General features: G+C 39.4%; 2 protein-coding genes across 6 annotated transcripts in view; one reads left to right on the top strand and one right to left on the bottom strand.

Moving 5' to 3' along the window:
• Positions 1-14,509, top strand: part of Trc (Serine/threonine-protein kinase tricornered) — a 130,170-nt gene that overhangs the window by 27,742 nt on the left and 87,919 nt on the right. Inside the window, exon 1 of one of the 3 annotated variants that reach the window (XM_071709243.1) lies at positions 729-2,818. The exons of 1 other annotated variant lie outside the window; for it this stretch is intronic. In XM_071709243.1, the coding sequence (XP_071565344.1) occupies positions 2,479-2,818 (340 nt within the window). In that variant the 5' untranslated portion in view covers positions 729-2,478. Of the gene's footprint in view, positions 1-728; positions 2,819-5,630; positions 6,205-14,509 lie in introns of those variants that run through there. One more of the 3 variants, XM_071709249.1, reaches the window with a different exon arrangement.
• Taf11 (TATA-box binding protein associated factor 11) overlaps positions 1-14,509 on the bottom strand; it is a 75,605-nt gene that overhangs the window by 33,218 nt on the left and 27,878 nt on the right. The window lies entirely within an intron of this gene.

Here is a 14,509-nt window from a genome sequence, read left to right as displayed (position 1 = left end):
TGTATATGCGCCACACGTGTGTTCACGAGAGACCGGTCTAGTCACGGATAGGAAAAGAGATGAAGATACAGGGCTACAGGCGGGCAGAGCAGGAGGATAGGAAGAAGCAGTAAGATAAAGAGACGATTAAGCCTGTTTCACGCTTCACGTCGGAGGTCGAAAAACCGGCAATAAAATTCACAGAAATCATAATTCAAAATTAACGTCTACTCAAGTAAATCTCGGTTAGCGATTCATCATCACTGTTTCTGTAGCACCGCTGGTAATACGCACGAAGAGAAAAATAGGAAGATGATTTACATTCATACGATTTCTGCTTCCATTCGGAGAGCGAGATTTCTCCTTTTTTCGTATTTCAAATGCACCACGCAATCACAGGCGAAGATTCTTGACCTGTTTTCGATATTCGTATGTACGATTCTGTTTTTGGCATTCGCATGTGAGATTTGTCCGCCTATACGACTAACCGGCTCCAATTTTGAATCGAGTTCCCCATCCTCAATACGCGCGAGGTAATACGGCCTTTACGCAGCTCCGCGCGAGATGCGAGGGTAAAAGGGGGGACGGCGGCGAGCGGGCTGTGTGTTGCGGTCGCGCAGGTAGTGGTGAGCAGTGACGGTGGTTGTGCGGTAAGTTATGGTCGCGCGCGCGGGTGTGCGTGTCGCGGAGCGGGGAAGCGCGCAAGAAAGTCGGTGGGGGGAATTAGCGGCAGTCTTCTACGAGCAACGCGCGAGCCGCGCCGCGGTGAACGAGGTGGTGGAAGAGAGGCACGGCGAGGTGGGTACGTTAGCGGCGTGCGGAGTCTATCGCGAGCCCCCGAAGGAGCGAACCCGAGTCGAGTCGAGTCGAGCGAGCGAGCGAGCGATTCCGGTCTCTTCGTGGTCGAGATCGCCCGCGTCCTCGGCGTGTACGTGCGGGTGGACGCGCGCGCGCGAGCGCGTGTGTGAGCCCCGAGTGGAATACGAGACCGAGAAAACGTGTCTTTCGCGAGAGTTGCGCAACCGGCGCTCCCGTGCCCTTCCAAGATGGGTTAAACGTGGTTTTCCGCGAGTGTGATTTTTGATCTCGCCTATTCAGTGACGTGAATACGATCGCAGACGTGCACAGTGAAATTCCACGACGAGTTGTTCGTCCTTCGTTCGCATGAGAGAGAGAGAGAGAGAGAGAGAAAGATCGGTAACCGCCGTTGTGTCCGGAGTCGTCGGCATTCCGGAGTCGTCTGCTCGCGTTCAGGGCGAATGAACTGCGCACGGTGATGATAGTTCTCCGCAGCGCGGCGATGCGCGAGTAATGAGGGAGCTGCGTGATCGACCGAGCACGACCGGCGGTGATCGAAAGAAAGAAAGAGAGAGAGAGAGAGAGGGGGGAGAGAAAGAAAGAGAAATTATATATATCTAACCTCGACCTCCAAGTGTCGGGTTGTTGTGTGGTAGCGTGCGGGGCACAACGACGTCGTGATCACGCCACGCTGTTATAGACGGATGTTCGACGGTGCGGGACGTGTCGCGGTAACGAGAGCCCTCGCGATGTACGGAGTCTAGTATTACTTTGTAAGGCTGCAACCCCCCCCTGGAAACGGAGTACCTTGTAACGTACCAAATAGCAAAACCTATTAACCGAACGTGCAATAATCTCTTCTCGATTTCGCTTAACGGAGTCTATATCCTAAGGAAGAGCTTAATCTCGTGATAGGAAGATCCTGGATTAATTGGAGAACCATCGGGGACTTCGCGGAACCGTTCGTAAGCTGTGTCTCGCAGGCTCAACAAGTGGACCGTCGTCTCGTAGTCGATTCCGCTAAAACCGCTTTTCCTGGATTATCAGGAAACGGAATCTTAGACGTCACCGCGATCGAGATCCGCAGGTCTAAGTTCCGGCATTACGCGCTCTTCCGAGCTCGGAGTACCGATCGATTTCGGAGCACCGCGGGTTGCGTTAAACACGCAACAAGTTGAGGAGGAGCACGTGGCGAGAGCACCGCGTTCGAATCAATTAAAGTGTTTGTCCTTACGTAAGAGCATCACCCGGTGACGCGCGGATCAGCGATAACATTTGCTCGTCGCCGATAAGGGCTTCGAGAGATTTCGCGACGAGCAGACAATAAGTCGCGAGAGCGGTCAGTCGATAAACAGCGGCTCAACGCGACGCAAGTGTATCTCTCCGCGAGAATTCCGAAAAGCTTGACGCTTCGAATTCGCGTTTTTAATCGCGCTCCGAACGCCAGTTCTGTAAATCGCGATATCGAACTCGCAGGCCCGAGTTTCGCAGGTTCGAGAGAATTTCTGATCTCTATCCTTCGAAGTTCGCAGCATCGCGACAGTGTGCGATGTAGACAACGTTATTCGCGGTATCGACGCGAGAGTATTCTTAAAGAGTCCTTGTCGAGGGGGCAGAAAGCGGAGGGACTCCGGAAATTCCTCTCCCCCTCCGGAAGAGAGGGCTCAATTACTAGTGCGGCAGGGCTGCAAGCGACTTTGAATGACCTTCGTATTCTGCGGCTTCGTCTTCGACTCGTCCGACGAGAAGACGAGACAAATGCCGGTCGCTTCGGAGGACTGGGTGCCCCACCCGGGCGCCAAGATAACCAGTTCCATCACCACCGTCAAGGGTGCCACCATACAGAGCACGACGACGGCCTGGATGTCGCCCTACAGCAGGACGGCACCGCCGGATCGCGGAGGGTCCAACAATAATAACAACAATAACAACAACAACGGCGTGGTTATTTTGGATGGCTGCAGACCACCGGCGGCCACGACGGCCAGGAGATTCTTCAGGTGGTTTAGCAGATTAGGGCAACCGCCGATAGGCAAGACAGGTAAAGGGACTGATATTATATGGAGAAGATACACTCGCGACGATACTCCTGCTTTGTAAAAGCTACTTAAAGCATTCTTTTTCTATAGCAGCGATGAAAATTTCTGGGCACAAAATAAAATATCCAAATATCGGAATATAAAAATAGAGTTACCATTCGTCACAAATTTTCTATATTTAATTCTTTAATCTTAAGTGGTTTTGCAATGATACACATGAAACTCGTTTGTGATCGATCTTTTTTGACGATCGATACTGATCGATACTACTCAACTCGTAATTTTATTGCGATGTTAACTTTATCTTTAGTCGTTTAAAAACAAAAGTATGAAATAAAAATGAAATTAATAAACTTTGAGGTCCAAAAAAATGTGTTATTATATGCGTAAAAACAAATTAGTCGAATTAAATAATTTCGTTTAAATATCATACGACAATGAAAGTTACATCTATTTAGTTTTCGATATCCCGGTTTTTTGGTCTTTTTCTGTCTTTAGAAACACACTTGTATTTTTACAGGTAAAAATCATAATTTAAGAAATGTACAAGAATTTGGGAGGGTACAATATTAACTCTGTCTATTTATTTCTCTATTTAATTTTCCTGTACGATGAGTGCAGGATTGCCAGTGCAATTAATAACTTACAACACACGTTATCTTTGACATTATCTGCGGAAACTGTTAAATGTGACGTATACCGTAATCGACGATGGCATCGTGGTTATAAGATTCGCGGCAAACCGGTGGAGCAACTCGCGGCTCTCGCGATTGTCTCAATTCACGTAGATCGAGCCCAATCGCCCTATCTCCTTCTCGTTCTCTTTCCCATTCACGCGTTACTGTTAGTCATCGCAGGTGCATCATACGCATGTGCGCGGTAGTTGCCGTTAATAAAAAGAACGTGTTCGCGCGAGGTGAATACGCGCTCGTAGTAGTAATGGGTAATTGAGGAGAAGCGCGAGTATACGCATTTATATGTATGTATACCTGCGCGAGCGCGGTGCGTTAACGGTTCTTCTCTCTTACACGGATTTCTGCTTTTCATAATACGTGCGCGCGGCCGCTCGTCGCTGACGTTGTCCCGTCCATATGGCGTCGAACAAAGAAACCGGCAGATCTAAAACTAGTGACAAATGAGCACTTCGGTTGAACAGGTTTCACGTAGCGCGATGTACCAGATGTTTGAATCTTACAAATCTATACCGAGGTTTGATAGATCTTACGTGCATATTTTTTCATCTTATTATAAATTATACAGTTGTACGACATGAATTATCTTGGTGCCTTCTCCTAAAAATTCATTATTATTCATTGCTGAGATACGTTATTTTTAATCTTTCATTAAAAACATTACTAATTAAATTAGTATATCTATTTTTATCGAGACATATATTTCGCGTATTTTTCTTGTATTTCGCGAAATAGAAAATTCATTCATTCATTCAGACAATAGAAAATTAACATAGATGAAAATTCAGATTTCTTGTATTTTCTCTTACAATTAGTTATATCTTACATGTTAGATTCAAATCTGTATGTGTCCAAACATTTACGTTCACCGTTTTAACTTCGGTCCTGAGAAATCGCACTGGGTAACGTAATTCTCGTGAAATCTAAATCGAATGTCTAACGGCGCATTAACAAGCGTTTCGCGTTTATATGGCTCGTGGGGAATAATAATTGATATCGTATATCTAACGCGCCGCGCGTTATTCAGAAGTTCCGCCGGGCGGCAAAAGAAATCGCCTAATTAAATTTTATCGACAAAGCGTAAAATTATATGAGGACTCTACTACCAACGGAGGAATTAAAATTCGCACAAAGCCGTTGCTTCCTCGGGTGGAACTGAGTACACGTATAGCACACGTGCCACATTCGAGGCCCGGCATTGATTTTACCGCGCGCTTCGTTGAGCACCTGCGAAAATTAGGGTTGAACCTACAATTACAAATAATTGTCGATATTCAGAAGACAAAAAAGTTTTGCAAAATCTACGATTTTTTTATTTTGAAATAAAAATCGCCTTCTAATTTTGAAGTTTTCTCTTCTCTTCTAACATGTTTGTTTAACTCATCCATTTATATATAACTATTATATTAATATATAATATTTTTAGTACATTTATTTTGTTCCCAATAATTCTGTCTTGAAAGTGAGGTATTTTAAAAGCCTGTTAGCAAATAGATCGTTGAATTAACTTTTATGGCTACTTGAACAGCAAAAATTTCCCTGCAATTAACCCTTGGATTTTGTCTTTCGATATAAAACTGCCTTCGCAAATTGGCGGTTGAAAATCGCCGTTCCGGGCTGATGTTCTCGCTCTAGCGCGTATTTCATGGCTCAAGTGGGTCGTACACGTGACGAAATACAAATCGTACGATTGCGAGCAGGATTCGATAAGTCAGCCCACACGTGTCGAGTCGTGTATGTTACAACCGGGAGAACAAGCGATTTCGAATGTCGCAATAACAAAACAGGGTCGATAAACCCAACTACCAAAACGTAACAGGAATTTCTTTATTTGGGGAGTGACACTTTCTCCATTAGATAACAGTCTGTTAAGCACCGCATTATATACATATATATTGCAAAAAGGAAGCCATAAATTTATTTAAAATAAAATTGAAATTTGTCAATGTAGATTGATGTTATTCAAACATTAAATTCATTTTGGTCCAATCACTGCATCGCTTCGCTAATATAAAAGTAATAAATTAATAATCACGTCGCTATGGAATTCTATTAAAAGGTACGCGATTTTAAAAGAATTCATAAGTTACAAATCTTGTAAGATGCAAAGAGAGAGGTTAGAACTTAAGCTTGACATAATGAGCGCGATATAATCGTGTAATGGCAAATTTTGGCGTGTATGTCTTAAACAAAGTGTAAATCTAATTTTCTATAATACACTTTAATATGTGCAAAATATAATATCAAACTCTCTCTTATCTCTTATAATAACCCGAGTGTAATTTCTTACGCCACTGTATTCCCGAGATTGGTATTTTCTCGCGACGTGAACGCAACGCAGAGCGCGATAACTGGGCCGGAAAGAGGATGAACCGTGAACTCGATAAATAAACATTAAACTTGACGGTAAAATAACCAGGTCGCCGCCGGCATTCGCAATAATAATCGACATTCTGTACTTTTCGCGTGAAAAGAAACGCACGGCGGCATGCCGTAGTGTCGCGTAGCATCGCGATGCCGAAGTGGGTAGGTGGGCGAGTCCTCCTCGAGGAGATGGGAACAGGATTGTGTTCTGCTGGATGGAATTGTAGGATCTTCACGCTAGCCGACGCCCGCGACGGGGATTGCTATGCGTTAAAAGTAGGCTGCGGTCAGACGTGCTACGGAACGATTCTTTGGCTTCGACGCAAAAGAGGGTACGGAATGATCTGACCAGCTGAAATGGTCTTTCGCAGATTTGTAGAGAGCAAATCTTTGATCCATGACTAATATGGCTTTGATTTTTTAGTTACTTTTAATAAAGAATACATTTTCGACGATATGTAATGTAATGTAATTTCCGTAGATTTAACCTATTGCCTTAAAACTTAATTCTTTACAACTTCAATATATACATAGATTATTAATTATTATTTGTGCGATTATACGTATATTATCGCGTTTTATATTATGCTGTCCAATTTGCACATTTTTGTATCTTAAATGTATAAATTTTAAAATGTATAAATATCTTATTTTATTACATATATCTGACAGCTAATATCTAGACAGATATATTTTTGTTTCCGCATGTACACTGATAATATTGTGAAAACTCGTATCTCCGGATATAGGCGGCGACTGTTAGATTGGACGGAAACGTCCGACTAGGTAATTAAAGCCGTTCCACGTTCGACTCACAGGTCGACCGCACATTGTCACCTGTCGGCTGCCATTCGCACCTGTCGACCGACCATCGGCATCGGTCTGACTAACTTTTTGCCGTTGAAACGGGCCATTACATCTTGAAATTATTCATAGCATTCTTGCAGTCATGGTCCTTGCGATCAAAAAATAATATAAATTGTTTTACAATAAAATAGTTAATTCTTGGATATGAATTTTATGTGGCAGAAGCAGATTTTAACTGACATTATGATATTACCATTAGAAATGTTAATACATTTAGAAATTAAATGTAGCGATCAATAATTGAAGATTTATTGAAGATTTTGTAAAAAATGAATAAGAGAAGTCACTTATCATTACCCTATAATTTATATAACTTTAAATATTTTAGTATCTGTTATATTCTATCAGAAATCAGTAAGATTACAGTTTTCAGTATCAAGTAAGCCTAAAATGGGTGAGAAAGATTCGATTCCGAGTTTTAAAAAATCGATTAATATATATTGATATATATTCAATTAGCATTTTGCCGAATTGTTGTAAGCAGGCACAGATAATATTCAAATCTTAATACTCTTTAATTAAAAAAATAGATTCCCGTGATGTCTTGTGATTGCGTTAACACAAGCGTAACGCACTTCGAGGCCGATGCAGCGACGTTCCGAACTTGTCTCCGTGTCGTAACGTTTCGAAACTTTGGTAACGCGCCAGCCAATGACACACCCGGTAGATAGACGTGTTTTCGCGACAAGTATCGCGTGCATGTATGTGCAATGCGAGCTTTGGCGAGAGAACAGCCGATTTGTATGGTAAATCGCATTCGCAGACGCCTTTGCGGCGTTAACGTAAGTGTATAGAAATACAGTATGCACGTGGAGCTTTTTAACGACGACGCGTTGTCGGCATTGTGCCATTCCGTGTGCTCATTCGACACACGAGAGACGAAGGTGTGGGCGAGGTCACGTGCATTTACCTCGACTTGTCTCGCGTGTGATTTGAAATAGATTCAAATTGTAATTATATTTATCGGTTCTTTAAATCTTTCAAGAGGTCTTACTATTTCAAATTAACATAGAATCACATATATTTTTTATCAACTATAATGTACGAGGTCTTAAATTTGCAATTTGAGAGAAGAGAATCGCATATAAAATGTTTCAAGTTAAAATTTGACTGAATATAAAGCAATATTATTATAGATTTTAGAAACTTTTTTGTATGATTAAACCACGCTACGTGTAGGTTTAGAATTAAAAAAAGATATATGTGTTTATGGATTAAAGAGAGATCGACCCCAAATTTTGGTCAAGGTAGTCACAGTTTATAAGGCACCAGTTTTGGGACACTCCGTTTGAAAGTGACTAATTGGCGTTTTTAAATCACTGGTTGTGTTGATGAACGTAATAAGAATTTTAAATCAAGTATATTTATTTGCATGCTTTTAAAGCATTTAACATGTTTGCAAAGTAGTTGCAATTTGAAGTACTAATTCTTTGCGAGAGATTTTATAAAATCATAAAGTTAATTATATATATAAAATAACATTTATTAGTTATACGAAGAATCGAGCTTTTAGTTCTATTCACGGAAAATGTTAGGACCTCTTTGCTGCCGTTTAAATTGTCCAGGTTTAGCGATGTTAACGCTTGTCGTTCAACGAAATTGCATATAAGATTTCGCGTCGCTCGTGTGCTTCCGTAATAATTCTACCGTAATCCAGCGGTAATCCGCGACAAGAGAGCGAAGCCCGCGCGAGGTGTTAACATGTAAAACGCGGAGGCGACGCGACGCAACACGATTATTCCTATACAGTCGTCTAACCGCTATTAGGGCCCCTGGCAGAGGGGTCATTGCCTCGTAATCTACCAGGAGGAAAATTACGCAGGTGCCGGGAAAGAATTCATCGACTGTCGTGGCGAACGAAACGTTTACCGTCTCGCGAGTCTGCACGTACACGCCACGGAACACGCGTGCACATCCGTTCCGTGCACGCTCGCGATACTCGCCGCCGCCGCCCCCCCCCTCCCCCCGTGCGAGCGTGACTAATGTATCTCGAGGAAAATGCACGCTGGCTCGTCTCTGAGGCTGAACTGGATTTCCTTGAAAATCCTTTCGATCAGAACAATGACGTTCCGCCGCGTCGTTTCCTTTCCTCGTTCACGTACGACCATTGCAAAATTATTCAACGAGAATTATTTCTTCTTCCCTGGAAAGCACAATTGTATCGCTGCGACGTTCTTTCCGGTATTTCTATTCATTTTATACGTGAGTCGAGATATAACAGGGAAATTGCATTTTTCTCGTAGTTCACTTCATTCACTTGCGATATCGCGATTAAAATGTGACATTCATCAATAATAATTTATCATAAATCGATAGTTATTGTATAAAATAATATTTTTTTATTATAAGTATTATTAAATTATTTAAAAATAGCAGTTATAATTATATCATTATTAGACAAATATCGCGTTACAATTGCTCTATTAATTTTGATCAAGGTCTTTAGATAAACTGCAATTTTGGAAGAATGCGCATTAATTAAAAAAAAAAGATTTTAAAGTAGGCAAAGTCTCAAAAAGTGAATCAACTTCTTTCACAAATATCTCATGATATTTAATAGTAATTTATAAAAATAGAATGGTACTAGGGTTGTTTGTGAGTTATCCAGTGGTCAAGCCACATTCTAGATACAAGTCTGCGTCTGGAATATAAATACAAAATGCATTTTAAATTATAGACATCTGAATTATAAATAAAATTGTAGCTTACCTATAACATCTCATTTTGCGCGATTGGGAAATACGCGGAAATCGAGCGGTCGCATCACGTTCAGTGCGTGTCACGAGACGTCACCTTTTGAGATTTACACTCGGCAAGAAAGCGAAACCGCGATCATTTTCGAGGCACGTGCGCGTAACGACGGTTTCGAAATTCAGGACGGGCCCGTCGAACGCGATTTTCGTGCGAAGATTAGCACAGCCGATGGTCTCTCTCGGGAGACTTTCACGCGATTGTGGAAACGAACGGATGCGACTGTCTGCAATTCTTTCGTTGCGCCGAGGCGCATCGTCCAGTTTCTAATCAATTCTAATGTACTTACACATTTGTATCGTATATAATCTATATAATTTAAACGAAGTCATCATGATGACAATAAACTTAAATTTGATTTGAAAGATTGTGACTTAGGACCGAGTCTCGTAATTTCAGAATTTTTGAACGTAAATCGAAAGAACGCCAAGATACGGGAATCTTCAGGCATACCGTCCTTCGATACAGTCTATTAATCACATAAAGTATATTGGAAAAAAAAAACGTTACGAGCAAATTGAGTTAAGTAATAAATGGAATTAAGATTAAGGACTCGCCTACTGATTTACTTGCACTAGTTATATGGTAGGTACTCCGCTAACTGTTCGCCAGAGACCAGTTACTTTTATAACCCGTTCTCTCTCTGGGACGCGGGTTTTTAAGCTTAATGCAATTCACCCTCTGACCTCATTCACTGACCGTTACTATCATCACATATCCCAAAGTAGAAGGCTATACACTAGCCTTGCGTTTTTAAACAGTAAACAGGCTGCTGTTGTTACGCAAATTTTAATAATCGAAAAATATAAGCTGTCTACATACACACATTTATTTAGAATTAGATATCTTTACTTAATTTAAGTAAAAATATCTAATTCTAAATAAATATGTGATTATATTAAGTAAATAAGGCCATTGGTACTATGTGAAAAAATATTTTCTCAAATGTAACTATTTTTTTTTCAGTGCATTGTAAAATAAAACTTATATATATGTTGTTTATTGTTATGCTACATTTTTTATTTAAGTAAACTCGCAAGTATCCTACTTCTTTAAAAGATCGATTTTACGTTATGAAACTTTCATAGGAAGCAGTATTGTGAATAAATCATTATTTTTAAAAGCTAACGGATATTAAATACGTAATGCTAAAACTATATTAATAATATCATAAAATACTATATATTTATATTGATACTGACATAAAGTAACTTGTATTATATAAGAAAGAAAAATCTAGTCATTTATTCTTTCTGAGACATTAATTTTATTTAAAATATTTTCCTTCTTATTAAAACATTTTATTTAAAAAATATTTTTCAAGCTGTTTTCATGTGTTTCTAAGCATATGGTTTTTTTTTTAATAGTTTTTTTCAATGCTATAATTAACGGCTCAGTGTCGTAATATACATTTTCCACGCGTGGAAGATATTCGAGGGAAATATTCCGCGATCTCCCACGCGAGGTCAAGGATTATGCGTGAATGACTATTATTTGTAATTCGCGGCGACTCCTTGTCTCTCTCGCGAAGTCCACTTTGGCAATCTGTAAACGCCAAGTCGCGAACAAAGCGTCTATTGTCATCGCGCGTGTGCGACGTATACGCGCGCGCGAGATTGCGCCTCTCGGGCGAGCTCTTATGGTGCGCCGGCCGCGTTTGCGAAACCGCCGTCTCTCGTTACGGCGCGAAGGAAGGATAACGGGTCGACACTGTGGTTGCCATTATTTGCTCCGTGAGTCCCACAATGCCGAGTGTCTCGGCGAAACAGAAATAACTCGTTTACGACGGCTCTTTTATCAAATATGTAACATATGTAAATGTCGAATAATGAGGAATTCAGTTCTTATTCTCGTGAAGAAACGTTCTGTTCTTTCTGTCAATTGGATTGAGAAATAATGGAGAAAATTGCCTCCAAGATATATATAATTTTTTATTCATTTATTAGTGCATTTGATTAGTTGTGAAAGTGTAATATTTAAACATTGGAAACATTAGAAATAAATTATTATATTATAATTAAAATATAATATAATATCCTAATTAAAATAGGTCTATAGATTTTATAGAATTTTTTTTATTTTATGTACATTCTTTCTTTATTTTTAACGCTTATATGTTAATCTTAAATATTTCATTATCTCTTTAGAATATAATTATTAAAATATCTATTTAAAATTTAACGATATCATAAATTTATATATATCGTAACGATATCGTAAATACGACGTCACATGATTAAATAATCTTTAACTTATGCCTGTTACGAAACCGACCTTATTTGCGTCAGTTAGCGAACAAATAAGTGAATCGAAATCAAGCTATGATCAGTTTATATCGATTATCGTTACGGAGAACGATTTGCTGGTTACGTTCTATACATTACATCATTACAAATACATAGAAGTTATTGCAACGTTATACTCTGTACTTTCTTCATGACAATTATGACCAAGTAATTGAACTTTTCTATATATCGTTTTGTTTCAACTTTTTTTGCTTGAAATAAATTATTTCATATGATTATGAAAAATAATATGAAAAATAAAGAGATCGTTAAATCTTTCTTTATAAGCTTCGATGTGAATGCAAATGTCTTTGTTTCCTAAAAATAAATTTAGTTATCTCAATATTGATGAATTCTTTTCTTTATAAGAAAACTTGATTGCCTTTTGAATGGAGATATTAAAATTTTTTATTGGTATTCAGTACGCAAGATTCAAATTTTAGCATATTGGTATCGTTAAATTGTGAATGGATACTTAATTCGCTATTGTACAAAGTCTAATGGTTACTATTGTACGGTAATCACTTTTGCAATAAAATACAATTAAGTCATGAAACACTTGTATCGAGAGACATCGTTACTGATTGCGGGAGAGAATCGTGTCCGCTTTCGAAATGAGTGGAAATTCGCAAATATGATGATGCGCGCTCGTTAATGGCGCAGGCTGTTGCATCTCATAACGGGACACTGAGCCGCGGAACCGAGTTAGACCGGCTTCGTGTGGTCTCACGATTATACCGTAAATCACGCACGCGGGACGTAACGTCGCTCGCGGAAAATATGGTGGCGCGGAAATGCGGATCGAGGAAACTGTCGCCGGTACGGTGGTTGAGAGACTTACCGAGTCAGGTGAGCAATCAAGTCATGACATTGAGCTATTCGTCGCGATGACTAACAGATTCATATCTAAAGTTGATACAAGCATCGACAAACATTGAACGATTAACGTCTATTACTACTATAAGCATTAGCAAATCTCTTCTGACGTATTATGATAATACACTAACGTCATAGAATTAATTTGCGTTTGGCTTTTAACGAAATGTATTATAGAAAAAGTTTAGAGACTTGTTTACTCGAGTGCGTTAATTATATTCACAAATTCTTCGAATGTTTTAATCTAATTTTTATTTTATTGATAAAATACACGTGCATAGTATATTATTTAATTTCCAGTTTACTGAAAAGTTACATACATAACTCAATCCAGAGTAACTACATTATATACATCGATAAATAATCTGTTGTGGATTAAATTAAATTTTGTTTTTGATATGTTTTTTAATGAACTGATAGCCATGGAATAAATGAAAATTTAACGTAAAATAGAAATAATGTGAAATACATAATAGAGAGGTTATTTCTATAAGCGATATCGGTTAATTGCGTAATAATAACGCGCGTCCTGTAATAGACTGTCATAACTTTGGGTTTCAGGAACCCCATCCCGATACGAACCACGCTCCAGTATTTTCTCTCTGAACAAACACGCGTGTTGCATAACACTAGGAAGTGAAGGTGGCTCGTGCTGTAGTTACGCAACAAAGCAACAGATACTATAGCGCGTCAGGCGTATTTAATTTTTGCGTTATGCGTCCTGAAATCTTTTTTCGGACTCTGCATATTTCGTCGAATTTTATTTTTATCTACTAATCCTCTAAAAAACTGGTTCTCTATAGGCAAATAATATATTTCATCGTCAAAATTTAAAATCCAGACTTTACATCAATCTTGATTCAATATAAAATATATTTATATTTAACTTATTTATTTTTATTTCTAATTTGATTTGATTTTTTAATAACGTATTCAGTATCTTTAATTGAACTTTGATTATAATCCCTTTCATAGAAAAATAAAATTAATTTTATGTAGTAAAATTTGAGATCTCGAAACCTAAATCAATTTACATTTTAAATTAATAGATTATTTGGCATATTCATAAATATTATTAACTCGATTTCCGCGTGGCATTCTGTGCGTCTCGGTCTCGGAAATTTTATAGAGTTCGCGCCTACCAAATACGGTTTCGTAACACGTAAATCCGTCTGAAGGCAAGGTTATCGCAAACAACTCACGTCCAAGATCCTACTTATTTAGAATTTCGCAAACAACTTGCCTGCGTCACTGACAACGAAATATATCCGATATACGTTTAATTTCATATATTTGCATAATGCGGGCATAATGTGATACCTATTTACACCTTCCTCTGCTCGGCGAGGCTTGGATAAAAAAGAACCGAATATTATTTTGGATTAAACATGGAATTCATTTCTAACTTTTTTTCGATGACGGACGATAACTGCTTCTCATCTATATAGACTGCAGTCGAGTAGGTCGCTATAATTTTGATCAGCATCGACCGCCGCTTCATAGGAAGCAAATAATTAAAAGCCTTCTCTTAGCTTTTGCGCATCGAGCCTTTCTCCGCCTTGCCTACAATATTAATGGACCTGTTCCGCGTTTCTTTCTCTCTCTCTCTTTCTCATGCGCGCGCGCGCGCGCGTGACTCGTCTCAACGATACGTCCAGGATCGTTTGCTCTCCACGGGGCACGACGTGTAACCTCGAAACTCTAACTCACTCTTGTTCCCACGCAAGAAAGAGGTTTCTACTAAAACAGAGCTATATAGCAGAAGGTAGACAGAGAAGGAAATAGGATCTACGCGATAGCTGTTATACGCTTCTAAATCTCGAAGTAACCCGGAAAATCGAACTACAGGCGCACAACT

This window comes from Temnothorax nylanderi, unplaced genomic scaffold (assembly GCF_030848795.1).
Source record: "Temnothorax nylanderi isolate EJ_2023f unplaced genomic scaffold, tnyl_v1.0 TNYL_tig0075_pilon, whole genome shotgun sequence".
Lineage (NCBI taxonomy): Eukaryota > Metazoa > Arthropoda > Insecta > Hymenoptera > Formicidae > Temnothorax > Temnothorax nylanderi.
The sequence above is the reverse complement of the archived record's forward strand: the minus strand, read 5'-3'. Positions and strand labels throughout refer to the sequence as shown.